The sequence below is a fragment of the Cibotium barometz genome, chromosome 37 (assembly GCF_041138505.1).
Source record: "Cibotium barometz isolate CiBa-2024 chromosome 37, ASM4113850v1, whole genome shotgun sequence".
Lineage (NCBI taxonomy): Eukaryota > Viridiplantae > Streptophyta > Polypodiopsida > Cyatheales > Cibotiaceae > Cibotium > Cibotium barometz.
The window spans coordinates 41439842-41456578 of record NC_141082.1 but is presented as its reverse complement, the minus strand read 5'-3'; the positions used below and the strand labels follow the sequence as shown (position 1 = coordinate 41456578).

The following is a 16737-nucleotide window of genomic DNA, read 5'->3' as shown; positions in this document are numbered from 1 at the left end:
CTAAACCTAAGAATTTTATCTAGCGGAAAAATTTGGCATGATATTTGCGGTCAAGTTCCAGGCCCGAGCCTCACAGACGAGAGAGTGCCACTAATAAATGGAGCATGACCACTCGCGATGCCAGGAATCACACGCCAAAATGAACACTAAAAGGAGCTAGAACAGTGTCTCTCTCTCTCCCCCCCTCTCTCTCTCTCTCTCTCTCTCACACACACACACACACACACACACACACCCCACACAGGGAAATCAGTGAATGGAAAGGACGCTTATTGAACATGTCACGTTACCCGAATGGAAGGGGTACTTATTGAAATTGTCACTTTACATACATCTCTTCAAGCTGAGAGTTTTCTGTATAGCATTACAAAGATTTTCTCCACCGAAGATTTTCTTGAGAAATCACTAAGTTGTTACTTGCATTCAACATCTATGCAAAAAAATACGCTCTGTATTCTTTAGAAAATATCCCTGTAGCATTTAGGAATCAAGATCCCAACAAATCTATACAGGTGTACATTTTTCTTATCAACCTGCCAGAAGGCCCATTTGATTTATGTATGAGCACACTGAGCTTGCTTCTCTAGCTTGTTAGTTATGTGCTCTTTCTCACCATTGCAGCTGTGGTGTGTTTTATCCGAAGGTAAGATAGGCATTCAAATCACAGTGCCATCTTTGATTACCGAATTTTTCAGAATAACTGTTATGCCTGTGCGGATGTAAAACCCTTCAGATGGCCTTTCTGCCTCTTGTACATGCTGCAAGATATTCAACCTAGTAAGTTCACAAGCAAAAATTTAACCATCACTACATGAAACAGAATTCAGGGCTTTTGTTGACTTACATCTGTGTTTGCTATCACCACATTCCCACCTATCCTCGCATTTTTATCAATTATAGAATCCCTGCCAAAGTAGACACGATGAGGATCTCCTTGTTTCACTGAAGAAATGAATCACTTCATTATCCACACAAAGGTGATTACTTTGCCTACGGGCAGTGAAAAAAAGTAACTATGGGAGGATCTTAGGCCTAGGGCTAGTCAAGGGGCGACCCACGGGGCAGGACGGGGCGGAAGGGAGGGGGGGGGGGGGGGGGGGGGGCGGGGCATGTTACTTGATTGTGGTATTTTCCCCTACTCCAACGGGTACTTTCCCTTCTGCAAGAAGGGCAGCCATCTCTGCTTCTGTTTCGTAAAAATCAGCACCCATCATCATTACATCCTGCCAAGTCATTTAATTTAGTAACTGCCTGCTGCAGAGAAAGTGCGTACACACACTGAGAGGATGTGAGTTGAGTACCTCACCTTAAGCTCAACCCCAGATTCAAGACGAGACCGAATCCCCACTATAGAGTGCTCAACACTACATTGCTTTAGGAAACATCCATGGGACACTATGGAGTCAAGGATCTGTAAAATGAGCATGAACATTTACAACCATGAAATTATTAAGGGCAAAAAAATATCCTACAAATTTTGAATTTTCCGCACCCGGCATCTTTCAATCTTAGTAGGTGGAAGGTAGCGTGGAGAAGTGAAGATAGGTTTAGCAGCATCGTAGAACTGGAACTTTGGATACTACAAGCATAAATAAGAAATTCAGTCAATGTTACATGGCAGACATTCAGATGCAGTTTTCTGTATGACAGAATAAATGGAATCTACTGTTCATAAAGCCACCGCCTTGAGAGCTTGAGGAAAAACATTCTCGAGTTCGGGTATGCACACGGAATCCCGAGCCAATTGTTGAACAAAGGTGTGCCTTCACATTGTTTATGTACTTGCATTTGAGATGCCTTTATCTCAATTTTCTCCACTGGGTCTCAACAAAACCGATATCAAAGGAGTCCTCCATTTTTCGTCCCTTTGTTTTTCCCAGAAAGGAGACTTCTATTAAGTATGAAAAAGTTTACAAGAAGGGAGATTTCAGATCGAGCATGGGGGAAATCTCAACCAATCTGGTGCCTTGTGCTGCCAGCAAGGTCCCATATGAGAGAGAATGAAAAAGATGCCATGATCCCGTTCTCTCGTGAACTTGACACGTTTTCTCTTTGTAGCCCTCGAAGATCGCTGAATCCTGCATGAGCGTGTGGATACTATCACACCAAATCCTGCAAATGCACTGTGTATCATAAACCAAAGTGCCCTCCATTTCCTCAGTGCATCTAGCCTTCCAAATGTCCCAAGTTGTGATGCTAGCAATAATCTCCCATGCAGTGTCCAATCCCTATGTTGGTGATACGTAGCGCGACTCTCGCATGTCTTGAACATGGCACCGCCGCCCCACTCCCCTGGTAGCCCGCATGACTATCTCTCTCTCGTTGCCTCCAAACCTGAGTTGCGGGCCCGATTGTGTCAACCAAGAAAAAGCACCAAGACAAATGTAGGCATCCCTCCTCATCCTTCCAAAAAGGTGTGCTATTACAATCCAAATCTTCCGAGCCTCCCTACAATCCCATAAGCAATGGTAGACAGTCTCTGAAGCTCCTGCACATCTCAGACAAGCTGGAGCTAGCACAGACCAAAGTTAAAAACTGGTACATCGTCCTTACTCACCCGAAGTGGGAAGGAACATGACCTCAAGAGGTACACTTGTCCCTAAAAATATCCCAAACAATAAGTGATGAGGCCCTTCCACGAAGTTCCCTACGATCTAGTGGATGGGTATGGCTACATTCATCCGCATAATCCTCTGACTAGTGCCTCCCAAGTGTTGGGTGCGAAGCATTCTCTCATCCTTCGTGAGACTCATAAGCCTCTTCTAATCCAACACTCGGGGGAGAGGAGTCGCCCACACAGCCACCTAGATATGCGTGGCTGCCCTAAGAGGTCCACCATATTCATCCAAAAGCAAGTCATTCCACACAATAGGGTGCCTATTAGCCTCTTGAACTGGCCACGAAGGAATATGAACCAATAAGTCCCTCATGCAATCCTAGGCTCACAGAAGAGATCTCACCAAGGGCGAAAACGCTGGTTGATGCATCATCCGAGAAGATAAAACATGGGCTATAAATCCAATCACCTCCCCTAATCGGAGTCCACCTAGTAAGCTATTGTAGGAGAAAGTCCTTCCAAGGCAGTGCTAGGTAAAAATCCTCTAACAACCAACTTACAAAGTAAAGCTTCACACTGCACCTCAAGGTCAATTATGTTCAATCCTCCCTCTTGCTTAGGCATAATAATGGTATCCCAGGCTACTCTCGCCCTGGTGTGTCAAGTGCCATCTAATCTTGACCAAAGGAAGTTCCAAATAAGCTGACAAAGATGACCAACACAAATCCCTTGTGAAAAACCCAGCATGACAAGCTTATCAAACTCAACCTGGTAGTAGCCACGCCCCAAGGGATGAATATCAGTGATCTTTCCAAGCATGCCAAGAAGGCTTGTCTGTAACAGATTCCTAAGTTGTCCACATGCCAGGTGGCTACCCAAAATCTTGCAAACCAAGGTGGAGGCCTCCAAAGATGTGAGTGTTGGAGCAAGGAGCAAAATGTCCTCTTCTCAGAAAGAAAGGCAAGGGATGTCGCCTTGGCCGGGGATGACAAAGTAACTAGCATGGAGTCCTCCTAGAGGGTCGAAGACTAAAAGTTGCCGAAACTTGTCAAAGTGGAGTTTGTCAAAAGTTGAAAGCACCTGTCCAGGGAGACGGAGAAGAGGAGGCGGCACGCGGGGAGGAGGGGGGGGGGGCTGGGGCGACGTGCCACAGGGGAAGGTGGTGGGGACGAGGAGGGGGGGTCTGAAACCGATCCCGTCAAGTGGGAATAGACTCCATTGGACACCCACACACGTAATAGCACAACTTAAATATCACAATTTGAATGGACAACTTAATAACAACTGAATATTGAAATGAAATGAAATGTTGATCAATGGACACCAACACGGGCCGGAACGGGCCGACCCCCCCCCCCCCCCCCCCTCAATATATGATATATTATTAGGAGCATTTAACAAATACAATGCTCCATGTGTTCAATGAACCAGATGATGTCCATGTACAACTGAGATGAATACAATTACCAAACAAGAGACTCAAAGTAGACGTTTGAAGGAAAGCAGTCTACTTGAGTAATCTAGTCTCTACGGTCCTGTGCCTTCACTAGAATCTGCGGAGAGCGCCCCACTGGTGTTCTAGGACCACGCACAAACATGCGCTCCCGTAGTAACACCCGACTCTCCCGATCTCGGCACCCATGAACCGTGGTTCTCCAAAAGCTTGGACTACCCGACACCGAACAGGTGTTAGCGGTAGAGAGAATCCTTTATCAGATTTACAACAAAATCCTTTACTTAAATCTCAATCCACTTACTTGTAGCTCGCAAGTGGAAGACAAATACCCGATGCATCTAGGTGCAGCTACTAGAGATGGACACCAGGGCGCAGCAGCCTACTGGCAAGAAGGAAGAGTACACAACCGCCTAGAGGTCTGAGCACAGCCACTTGTGGAAGAGGGCAGCCGCCTGTGTAGATAGAGAACAGCCACCTGTACAGCCTGTGGAAGTGCAGCCCCACGCAGCCGCCTGTGTGTAGAGAGTACAGCCGCCTATGGAGAGCGCAGCCGCCTATGGAGAGGCACAGCAGCCTGTGGTCGCCTGTGGAAAGGACGCAGCCACCTGCTGAAATAGGGCGCAGCTGCCTGTCGAGGAGGAGGAGGGGGTGGAGCAGCCGCCTGCAAGGGGGGTAGGCACAGAGCCGCCTGTAGCCGCCTGTGGGAGGCACAGCCACCTGCTGAGGAGAGGCGCAGCCGCCTGTCGAAGGTGCGCAGCCGCTTGTAGTCGCCCGTGGAGAGGAGGCACAGCCGCTTGCAGAAGACTAGCGCAGCCTACTGGGAGAGCACAGCCGCCAGCTGGAGAGGACAGCCGCCTGCTGTGGCCGCCTGTGGAATGGAGGCGCAGCCGCCTACAAGGGGCGCAGCCTACTGGGAGAGCACAGCCGCCAGCTGGAGAGGACAGCCGCCTGCTGTGGCCGCCTGTGGAATGGAGGCGCAGCCGCCTACAAGGGGAGGATGAAGGATGGTCGCCTGCACAGTGCTCCCAAGCTGGTGAGAGGGTCGCTCCATTGTAGGTGTTGGAGAGAGAGCACACAAACACAGCTGGCTAGCCCCTCTAGTTTGCATGGAGGCGGCCAGTTCCAAGGTGGGGTGTGGGTAGGTGGCCATGCACCCACCCCCACACATAAAGGGTTCCTTTTACCCTTCATGATTAAATGTGGGTGCCCACCCTACCAAGGACATCATTAAATATTTGGGAGGGTGCCCACTCTTTTAATGAATGTGAACTTACAACCTTATAAAAATAAAGGTTAGAAGAAAAGCTATTAAACAAACAAGTGCAATACACTTACCACCTGTTCACACGCAACAAAACTCGTCAGAAGACAGAGCAAACTTCACGACTCACTGGCAGGCGTCCCCGCTCAGTAAGTGGCACTTCAAACAGGCAAACACAAGAATACAAGTCATGCAAATGCAGATCCAAACATGCAAAACATGAATGCATGTGCAAATAGTATCATGGACATATCTCCCGTTCATAGAACAAGTACAAAACATCTGTCGGGCACAAAAATGGCACGACAGAAAACATAAATCCCAGTCTTCCTATGGAGTGACAATCCCATAGGTGAGACACAAGTCCAGGCACGAGCCTCCCTATGGAGTGACAGTCCCATAGGCAAGACACGGCACAAATACTGGCTCTTCCATGGCGTGACAATCCCATGGATAGAACACAGTCCAGGTCATACACGGGTTGCACCAGTCTGGCTCCCGTCCATACGACACCATCCTGCTAACACACGGGTGGCACCAGTCTGGCTCCCGTCCATGTTATGCAAAAATACTGACCCCTTCACATGAGACACCGGTCTGGCCTCAACAAGTGAACGAGAGACGAATCTGGAGATGGACCAAATGGTCGGCCGATTGGTGACAGGGTCAGCGCGGCTTAAGGAGACAGGTGGCGTGCCACAAGGGAAGGTGGTGGGGGCGAGGAGGGAGGCCGTGAAGGAGGGGAAGGCGGGAGGGAGGGGGGCGGCGAAGCGGGGGAAGGCGGGAGGCAACGGCTAAGGGGTAGCAAAGGCGCGGAGGGAGGGGGGGGGGGGGGGGGGCTCCTGGTCGTGCTTCCGATAGATAATGCTTGTGCTTTCTATGCCATTGCATTTCTCTTCTTTGATAAACACTTGCACTAGGGAACAAGTATTCTACAGTTGGTATCAAATCCTAGGAAACGTGCAAATTTTTCCTTTTCTGGCACACGTGAGTTGACTACCTATATAGGGTAGAGCCTCTAGAATTAGGAGTGCACAAGGTTGGGTTGGGAAATTTTTTCATTTAAGTCCTCTTGATAATCATTGGTTCCTAGTTCTCATCGTGGACACATGCACTAGTAGATATGCTCACCAACATGAAAGCTCGTATGCTCACTGACATCCAAGCTCAGGTGTAGAATCAAGCATCTACCTTGGCACCCGTGACCATAGTCACAAGAAACGTTTCGAGGTTTTTGGGGTTTTGTTTTGAAAGGTTTCGTCCCTTGGCTAAGAAACCACGAGGTTTCAAAAAACCAATAATTTCATAAAGTATAAATACTTAAAGAACTTATAGTAGCCATCTAAAAACATAGTGTAATGATGAAAAATGGTCTCTTCTCACTCATCTCGGGGAACCATCCTTATTTTGGTGAGGCATTATGGCAATTTTGCTTGATTAGATGCCACAAGTGATTCAATCAAGAACTCTTACGAAATTGAAGAAGAGAAGGTCGAAATTGGGAAAGATTTAAGACATTGAAGAAAGAAAAAGGGGAAAGGAGAGAGGAGAAGAAGAGAAAAGGAGGAGAAGAGCAAGGGAGAAGAAGAGGAGAGAAGAAGAAATGAAATGAAATAAAATGATATATTAATGTCTCTAAGAGGCCATAATGGCCTATGAGACCAAAACTGAGAGTACATCTGAAGTTGGTGTCTCATCAAAGAGAACAACTAAATGAAACTAAAAAGCACAATAAACTGATTGTCTTACAGTTATAAGAACTGTACGTAAGACTCCTAGATGATATTGAGTAGAAAATACTGGAAAATGTATATCAAGTAGATCCATGTATGCTGATCAGTTGAAGTACTGCCCTCTCCTAAGATCAAGTATCTCCGCCATGGGGTTGTCTCGAATGGAGAGGTCGTAGAAGCGAGGTAGGCACCTCTGATGCCGAGTAATAATGGCTTTGATCTGGCGATGGTGAGGATGTCGTGGTCGGGATCCTGGTGGGCGTGGCCGACGAGCACGACATAAGATGACTGCTCTATCAGTGGTGACTCCCCGGGAGCGTGGTCGGTGCCCTGATGGCCCAATGGAGGAGGTATCAGGAGGTGTGTGGGGCTGGGCTGCTGGTGCTAGTGCTGAAGAAATATGTCAAGATCCTCTGTCTAGGTATATCATGGCTCGATCTCCTGTCTGCCAAGAGGGTCTCTCTGTGTCTCCTGAGCTCAAGTAGGAACAATCCCAGGCATCTCTGATCTTCAAACTCCATGACCTTGCGTAACAGCCCAAAACCCTCTCGGAAGAGGCTGTGATATCTCCCTCGGATCTCATAATAGACTATACATCGGCAAATGTAGTGCTCCTCTGTCTCTACTTCCTGATAGCATAGCTGACAAATGCGATCACCCAAGATCTGATGCATATATCACCCTATCTCAATCCGCAGCTGGTGTGATGAGGTCCAGATCTGTCCAATGGCATAACGTATCCCATGTTACATCCATGTACACCGTGCAAGTGACAAAATCATCAAGCAGTTAGAGATAGAAGGTTGAGGGTATCGCTGCAGCGCGTGTAGCCCGCTGCCCCCTGCGCCTCCCCCTTCGCAGTCGCCGCCGCCTCCTCCCCCTCCTCCTTCACCCGCCTGTCCCCACAGCCCTTCCTCCCCTCCGCCTTCACCCGCCTGTCCCCGCAGCCCTTCCGCCCTTCCTCCCCTCCGTCTTCATCCCGCCTGCCCCCCTCTGCCCCCCGCCTGAGCCAGACCCTTCCGCCCCCGGCCTCCCTCTTCCGCGCCGCCCTCCACTTCCCCCCCCTTTCTCGCCTTCTCTGCGCAGCCCCCCCCTCGCCATCTTTCTTCCTCCGCCTCTCTCCCTCCCCCCCGCCCCCCTTTTTCCACCTCCTTTTCCCCCCCCTCCTTGCGTCGTCGGCTTCTCCGCCCCCCGTCCCTGCCTCTCCCTATCTCCCTGCCTCAGCCCCCCCATCCCCCCCCCCTTTTTTGTTTTTCGGCGTCTTCAGCGGAGTGGCGTGGTCTTTCTTGGGTTCGTCTCGTCGATTCAGCCAGTACCTGGTCTTTTTCCCCTAGGAGGACTCCATGGCAGCCTCTCCGTCAGCCCCGACCGATACAGGTCTTCGACTAGACTTCTCAGATGCAGAGCAGCAGCTTCTCGCGTCCTCCGTTTCTTCTTTGGAGGCCTCCTCCTTGGTTTGCAAGGTGGTGGGTAGCCGCCCAATGCGGAGAGAGTTACGCGACCTACTTCAGGGTAGCCTCATCGGCGAGACTGCCAGAATCGTCAGCGTGGATTTTTTAGGCCGCGGCTACTACCAGGTGGAGTTCGTGTCCCCACCAGCAGCTCAGAGGGTGCTGGCTCGGAGCCCCATTGCCCTACGCTCCTCTCGGGCGTTCTTGGCGCGATGGACACACGGTTTCGACCCATCGTCTGATCCACTGGCAGGCGCGACTGGATTCCCCATCACCGTCTGCTTTCCAGGTCTCCGAAGGGAGTACTTGCCCCTCCTGCCGGCCATAGGCAAGGCTTTCGGGCAGGTGGTGGAGGTGCCACAGACCGAGTCTTCAGTGGTTGCTCGGGCAGCAGGACTCCCGGCCATTCGTGTTGTTGTTTCGTCACCGGAGTCCCTCCCGAAGACGATCCTCCTCCCTTGTCTTTCTGGAGGACATCTGATTCAGCGCGTGGAGTATTCGGGCCTCCCCGGTCAGTGCTTCATATGTCGGGAGATGGGCCATCTCGCACGCTCCTGTCCCCGCAAGGGGGCTAATCCTTCACGCTTTGCTGCCTCTGGACCCCCTGCGGGAGACCCGAGAGGTGGCCATCCACCTCCGAGACCGGACATCTCTGGCTCGTCACAGCAGGCGCCACCATCGGACGAGCAGGCTCCGGCGGAGGATGCCGCACAGACTCAGGAGGCTGGAGGCTGGCAGGAGGTTCGCCGGCGGAAACGCCCGGCTCGCAGGGACCGTCGCAGACGCCAGCAGGCAGCGCAGGCTGGCGGACAGGATGGTGGACGGGCGACTCCGGCTGGCCCACAGGCACCTACCCGCATTTATGCTCCAGTCAGGGATAGGCGGCCGGTAGGTCCCACCCCGATGGACGAGGATTCAGTCTCAGTGCCCGTTGCTGAGGCCGATGGAGGAGTCTCCCACGTGGAGACCCCACTCCCGCCTCCCCCCGCGGGGGGCCCCGCCCCCTCCTTGGAGCAGTTCCCTGAGGATCCCCGGCCGCACTCTGCGACCCCCGGCTCCCCTCCCCCCCACCCGGAGAGCACTCTTCCCTCCTCCCCCCCTCCCCCCCCCGCCCCCCCCCTCCCTCCTCCCCCGGCGGCCCCCCCTGACTCCTATCCTCTGGCAGATGCCTTTCCATCCTCCCCTCGCTCTCCCCCCTCCTCGCCGCGCGCCCCCATCCCTCCCTCAGCCTCTCCAGGATACTTCGCCAGACCACCCACTGCCCCGGGGCAGCGCAGCTGGGTAGGCCAGAGTTCAGTCCAGCGGTTGTTTCACCGCCTCTCCGGGCCGGTGGAGATGGCGATCCTCGCTTCACCCGCCACAGAGTTCGCCCCAGCCTCCCCTGGGGGGCCCCCGCGAGTGATGGGGCTACCAGTGGATTACAGTTTTTTCAGGTGCCTCCAGCTGGATGCTGGCCCATTCGAGACTCTGGTCGCGCCCCTGCGAGTTTGCGTGGTGTGCCATCCCTCGCGTTCTCCTTCAGTGGTGAGCAGCATGGTGGCCTTCTCCTTTCCTCTCAGCGTTGCCCCAGACACAACCTGGAATTGCAGCTCTGTAGAGGAAGTTCTGCGTGACCAGATACTGGAGTTTTCTCACCACTTCAGCGACCTGGGGCTCACGGATCTACTGCAGACCAGACTTCACTCAGCCCGCATGAGCCTGTTTGGTATAGGAGATTGGCGGGTGGATCCGGTCCACACATCAGTTGAGGCGGTGCTACTGATTCTCCTCCATGCCGCCCCGAGGGTGCAGCCTTCCTTTAGGTACTTATATGCAGAGGATTGGTCTCACGCCTATGCTCTGGATAGGGCGAAGGCGGAGTGGAGCTGGACTCAGACACAGGTCACCCTCTTTCTGGAGAGACTCCGCACCCGGACAGACAGTGATTATTCTCCCTCCAAGCCGGCGCCCAAGACTCCTAGAGTGGAGGGCAGATCATCCGGGCCGGCTGAGAGGGGTGAGCCAGTGGCGGCTTCTTCACTTGCCTCAGCTCATCCATGAGGATCCTCTCATGGAACATCCAGGGTCTCGGTGGACATCGCTGCCACATTGGTCGGGGCAGACTTCGTCAGGAGATCCAGAGGGCTCTCGTTGGAGGACCCATAGATATTCTTTTCATCCAGGAGCACCACCTTTCTGCCGGGCGTACCCGCATCTGCGGGAAGATCTTGCCAGGCAGGAGTCACACTTTTTGGTCCCCGGCATATGGCCCCCAGGGGAACCAGGGCGGAGTATGCATCTCAGTCAGCGAGCAGCTTCTTTCTGAGGTTGTGGACTCTGGCACTCTGGTTCAGGGTCGAGCGCAGTGGGTCATCCTTCGGGTTGGGGAAGACCGCATTGGCTTCCTCAACTTCTACGCCCCTAACGGGGCGTCCGGGAGAGCCGAGTTCTGGAGCACCATCAGGCAGTCCCTCCCCTTGGCAGACCACTGGTGCCTAGGAGGGGATTGCAACATGCTGGAGGACGCAGAGGATAGGATGGGGGGCAGCCAGGAGACCATTCATGGGCCAGAGCTAGCTGCCTGGGAGGAGCTAGTGCTACAGGTGAGAGGCCAGGATCCGTGGACTCTCCCGGAGTTTGGCAGATTGCAGGGGAGTCTATCTTTCTCGCGCTCGGATAGACGAGCCACAGGCGTTAACCTTTCCCGCATCGACAGATTCTACATTGATGAGTGGGCCTGTGATAGAGGCGGCACTGTGGGCATACTTGCTGGCTCCTCCTTTTCAGACCACTTCCCAGTGCTTCTCCAGATTGAGGACCCTACGAGAGGAGAGCGGGGCCAGAGCGTCCGGATTCCTGATTGTCTCATAGAGGAGCCTGAGATCGCGCTCAAAGTTGAGCAGGTCTGGCAGGAGCTACAGTTCAGGAGAGGCTCGGCAGCCAGTGATCTTGCCAGTGGCTTGCAGGAGATTAGTCGGATGCTCAGACTGGCTGCCTTGGACCGTCTGGAGGCCTTCAGGGAGCAGGAGAGGAGCCTACGGAGGAGTTTAGCGTCTCTCCAGAGACTCCAGGAGAGAGATCCTCTGAGCCCTTGGATCTCTGAGCAGATGGAGACAGCTCGCACTAAGATCAGATCCATCGAGGAGAGGCGGGTGGAGTTCCGATTCCATGCTCGGTCTTCTTTTTGGACTCAGGCTGGAGATAGAGTGACTCGGGATTTCTTTGAGGCGACTGGGCCTCGCTTCAGACGAGAGGGTCTCAGGCGGCTTCGTCAGGCTGATGGCCAGGTTGTGGTGGATCCCCCCAGGGTGCGGGCGATAGCCACAGATTTTTACAGGGTTCTTCTCTCTGCTGAGCCGGCAGACGACAGGGTGAGAGAGGCTAGGGAGGCAGTCTGGAGCTTCACGAGACCGGTTGTGCCGGCCCATCTGCAGCACTCCCTTCTCTCCCCCTTCTCGGATACGGAACTGGAGGAGGCTCTTTAGGCATTACCGCGGGGCAAATGCCCAGGAGAGGACGGTCTTTCAGTGGCTTTCTTCCAGAGGTACTGGGGCCTCCTTCATAGGGGCTTCAGATTGGCTTTCCAGGAGATTATGGAGACGGGAGTCATGCCGGACAGCATTGCAGAGGGGTTGATTCACTTGATCCCCAAAGAGGGCGGAGACAGACTGGAGATTAGACAGTGGAGACCGATCACCTTGCTAGGCACGGCCTACAAGGTCCTAGCTAAGGCGATCAGCAGGCGGCTTCAGCCTCACCTTCCGGACATCATCCACTCCACGCAGACAGGCTTCATCCAGGATCGGAGCATTCTGGATAACATTTTCTCTTTCTGGGAGGCTACGGCCTTGGCTAGATTGTGGCAGGAGGATTTGGCGGTGCTCCTTCTCGACTTCGAGAAGGCATATGATCGGGTGGACTGGGCCTTCTTGGAAGGCACTATGGAGAGGATGGGCTTCCCCCCTCAGTGGATCCGTGGGGTATCTGCACTCTACACTTCGGCTCATAGCCAGGTGCTGATACAGGGTGTGTGCGGTGAGAGGTTCCAGCTTTCGCGCTCGGTGCGGCAGGGGTGCCCCTTGGCGCCCTTTCTTTTTCTTTTTGTGGCGGAGGCCATGAGCACCTTTTTGACGGCACAGGATACAGGTTTGAGGGGCCTCCAGCTTCCCATCCGCACCTCGGAGGAGCTCCTAGACTCGGAGTTTGCGGATGACACTGCTGTCTATCTTCAGGGAGGTGAGGAGAACCTCCGCCGCTTCGCCTCAGCCATGGACAGGTTTTGCAGAGCCTCGGGCGCTTTGATCAACTGGCACAAGTCGTGTGGGCTGTGGGTCAGTTCTATGCCCCCCCCGACTTGGAGGCCAGTTGATGGTTTTCAGTGGCTGCCCCCCGGCACTACAGTGCGTTATCTGGGCTGCTATGTGGGCATTGATATATCTCCGGAGCAGCAGATAGCCCCCCTTCTTCTGAGCATTCGGAAGAAGCTTCTGTATTGGAGTACTGCTCGTTTATCTCTGGCTGGCCGCGTAGTGGTGGCCAACCAGGTTCTGCTCGCTACCATGTGGTACATCACTTCCTGCTGGGCCTTCTCTCGGGCGTGCATCGGCCAGGTGCAGAGGCTCATCAGGAACTTTCTTTGGTCCGGAGGCGATGGGCGACCCGCTAGGGCAAAGGTGGCATGGGCTGTGATCACTCAGCCGAGGGAGAGAGGCGGCTTGGGCATTGTAGATCCTATTTGCCAAAGCCGAGCTTTGCTTGGCAAGCTGGTAGTTCGTGGTCTCCTGCCAGGTGTTGAGCCGTGGAAGGAGCTTCTTGTTTCTAGGATGCTCAGCCGCACTCCGTCTCTTAGCGGCCCCTGGAACCCCAGCATCAGGTGGATCTTTACGGAGCAGCGCTCCAGAGGAGTGGGCCTTGGCTTCGAGGAGCGTTTTGCAGCCAGCCTTCTGAGGGCCTGGGCGCATCTGAGGCCTGCACTCTTCCAGACTCCCCCGGGCACCGATGAGGAGCGCCTGAGGCAGCCATTGATCTGGAACCCCTTGATTCGTCTCCCCAGTGGCCATATGGTTGGCTCGCGGTCTCACGTGTCGTGGGGCCCGTTGAGCTCCGGCCCAGCCCAGTCCCTAGACGACTGGATATGTTTTCAGCAGCTGCCTCCAGAGGCTCAGGAGAGGAGACTCAGTGGGATGAGGGGCAGAGAGTTGATGAGACAGGATATTGAGGCGGCCATCCCCCGGGAGTGGCGGACCCCAGTACAGGACCCTTCACCTCCACAGTGGATGGGTGTCTTTACTCGGCATGAGATCCTCCTAGCGGTCTGCGGCACAGCGGAGAGAGTCGCCCCACTCACTTTCGAGGTGGGAGAGGGTGGCCAGCTTCAGAGGTCACGACTAGATTTGGATGGGTTCCAGGGTTGTATCCTTCAGAGGGTTCGGGTGGTCGGCTTTCATCAGAGACAGTGGTATGTAGACCCCTCACCGGCCTCGATAGGGGAGGATTGTTCTTGGAGACTCTGGGCTTGGGACAGCAAGCCTCTTATTCGTCTTCAGTGGGACCCAGGGGAGTGGTTTTGGCGAGATCCCTACTCGGCTCCTACCAGCCCTGCCATTCCCTTTTTTCAGTACACAGCGAGGCTGGGGCGGCGGATTCAGAGACACAAGATAGAGAGCACCCCGGCAGCGGCCGAGCATTGGCGGCGACAGGGGCTCTCCCCTGCCTTTCTTAGGGACTTCTGGCAGCGCCTTTGGGCCAGCTTCCGTCCCCGGAAGGTGACGCTTTTTCTCTGGCTCACAGCGCATAGAGGATTGGCTGTGGGGGCTTGGCTTGCTTTTGGTAGACACCCAGCGTCCTGCCCTCGGTGCGATCATGCACAGGAGTCACAGCGGCACTGCTTATGGGATTGCCCACAGGCACAGCAGGTCTGGCAGCGCGCTCTCAGGATGGTTTTTGCAGGTTCTCCAGGGGAGATGTTGGTGACATGGGGTGCGGTAGCTTGGGCCACGGATAGCGGCCCTGCACTTGGATATGAGGACGCTCCTGGCAGTGTGACCATCCAGGTCTCTGACAGGGCGATGGCGGTGGTTCCGACACCAGACTTCTCCTCGCAGCCTCTCAGGAGGGGGTCGGGCAGAGATGGGAGTTGATCAGCAGCATGACGGCCTGGCACATATGGAGAGCCCGATGCAGGGAGGCCATTGACCACCAGACGACTCCACCGGCGGAGGTCATACAGGCCCTCTGGGTGGACATCATCCACACCTTGAGAGGACACTGGGGGAAACTCCAGGGAGACTCGGATCGCATGAGAGGGCGCCGCAAGGCTTTCCTCCGCACTTGGCAGCCTGGCCCTTTCCTCACCGCGAGGGACGAGGATGTCATTTGGCACTATCGGCCGCCAGTTTGGCTTTTCTCACCTCCTTCATGTATTACTAGGTAGCCCCCCCCAGAGAGCGGCCAGCCACGGGGGGGAGCTCAGGTGTTCATTGTGTTTTATCCCTCCTTGCGAGGTGAGCTTTGTAGCCATATGGCGTTTTCTCATTAACTAATAGAAGGATCTTTTTTCCGGAAAAAAAAAAAAAAAAGTGACAAAATCATCTAGTGAGAGGTGCAAAAAATGGCTCTTGTAATGAGCCATTTTCATGCCTAAGGGCTCAAGGAGACTATTCCATGTCCTCTCTGTGTCCACTCTGACGATATTCATCCTAATCGCGCGGTTCTGCTCTATGCGGGTGAGATCCAAAAATGGATAATCCATGCTGTACTGAAAGGGTGGGAGTGCCTCTATCCGCAAACCATGTAGGTCAAACCATGGTCTCATCTGAGCATACCAGCAATGAGTATCTCCATCCTTTGCCAACTGTATGGATGAGGTCAATGCCAATCGGGAGTACCTCTATTGAGGGAGCTCCCATAGCCGCTGTAAAAAGGTAACTGCCTGGAACAGGACCTCGGTCACTACTGGTGCAGCACCCAGCTCAGCCCGAACAATCTCATGTGGTACCGATGATTTTCTCCGAATCATGCGAGCAATCATCATAATCAATGGTCTCTCCATTTGCCTCCATCCCTCATCCGTCCCTCTCTGAGATCTGTGATGTATGTTGGCCCCCCAAATTGGAGCTCCATACAGGAGGGTCGGTGTGACAAGTGTATCAAATAGCCACAATTTGGTGCGCGGCTCCTGAAACTGTATGTGTGTACATTGCCTCTCCAGTGCCCCTAAGGCTGCATGCCCTCGAGCTAATCTAGCTGTTGCTACCTCCTTCAGGGAGAAACGCGGTCCTATGAAAGTAACTCCCAAGTAGACATATGACCTGATGTGCACAACCGGCTCCCCTTGAAAAGTGAGCTGAGGCTCGGACCTCGTCACCCATGCCTGTGTGGTGTTAAACACCATAACCTTGGTTTTCCCAAGGTTCACAATCAGATCTCTATCCGCACAAAATGCTTGTAATGCATCCAGATGTCTCTGTAATCCCTCTCGAGAGTCTCAGATTAGAACAATATCATCGGCATATAACAAGATGGGTATCAACACCCCTGCCAAGCATGCCCTTGGGCCTCCCAATCTGTCTACATAATCGGAGACCACATCAATGTATAGTCCAAAGAGGGTGGGCGATAGCGGGCATCCTTGCTTCACCCCTATCATGCTAGTCACCATATCAGATAGTCTGCCTGGAGCTCGGACTCTGCCTGTCACAGACTCATACAAAGCATATACCCCCCACTGCATATCCTCAGGTACCTCAATGTCATGCAATCTATGCATAAGTCTGGCACATGGTACCGTATCGAAGGCTTTGCGGAAGTCCACAAAGCAGCTGTATATCCTTCTCTTATGTGACCAGGCAACTACAGGACGATCATGATTGGTCATTACTTGGCCAAACTATATGGCTCTATATTGGAGTCGGAGTTGAGCCGTTGGGTAGAGAGGCATGGTCATCGAGCACAGGGACAAGCCGGCTTCAGGAGAGGATTTAGTACCTTGGATCACATACTAACACTTAGGGCACTTATTGAAGAGGGCAAGGACCATGGGGTCCCCACTCTTAAAGAGTGGTACAATGATATGCTCTGTCCAGCTTGCCGGGAAACCCTCACAAATGGCACAATTAAACACATGTACGATGAGTGGAGCCAAAGTGTCGCACGCATATGAGAAGTGCTCTCCAACTAGCCCATCATGATCTTGTGCCTTTCCATTCTGTAACCTGTCTATCGCATCTAGCACCATCCGCATAGTAAAAAAGGTGCTCCTAGCCAGTCTAGCTCCCAGTGGAGGGGGGGTGGGGGGCTGT

General features: G+C 53.5%; 1 protein-coding gene across 1 annotated transcript in view; it reads right to left on the bottom strand.

The window, feature by feature from the left end:
- Positions 1-285: 285 nt before the first annotated feature.
- Positions 286-16737, bottom strand: part of LOC147617275 (glucose-1-phosphate adenylyltransferase large subunit 1-like) — a 38540-nt gene continuing 22088 nt past the window's right edge. Inside the window, exons 11-15 of the mRNA XM_086776908.1 lie at positions 1493-1579; positions 1307-1411; positions 1117-1223; positions 845-905; positions 286-758 (exon numbers count right to left, since the gene is read on the bottom strand). Of these exons, the coding sequence (XP_086633034.1) occupies positions 657-758; positions 845-905; positions 1117-1223; positions 1307-1411; positions 1493-1579 (462 nt within the window). The 3' untranslated portion in view covers positions 286-656. The remainder of the gene's footprint in view (positions 759-844; positions 906-1116; positions 1224-1306; positions 1412-1492; positions 1580-16737) is intronic.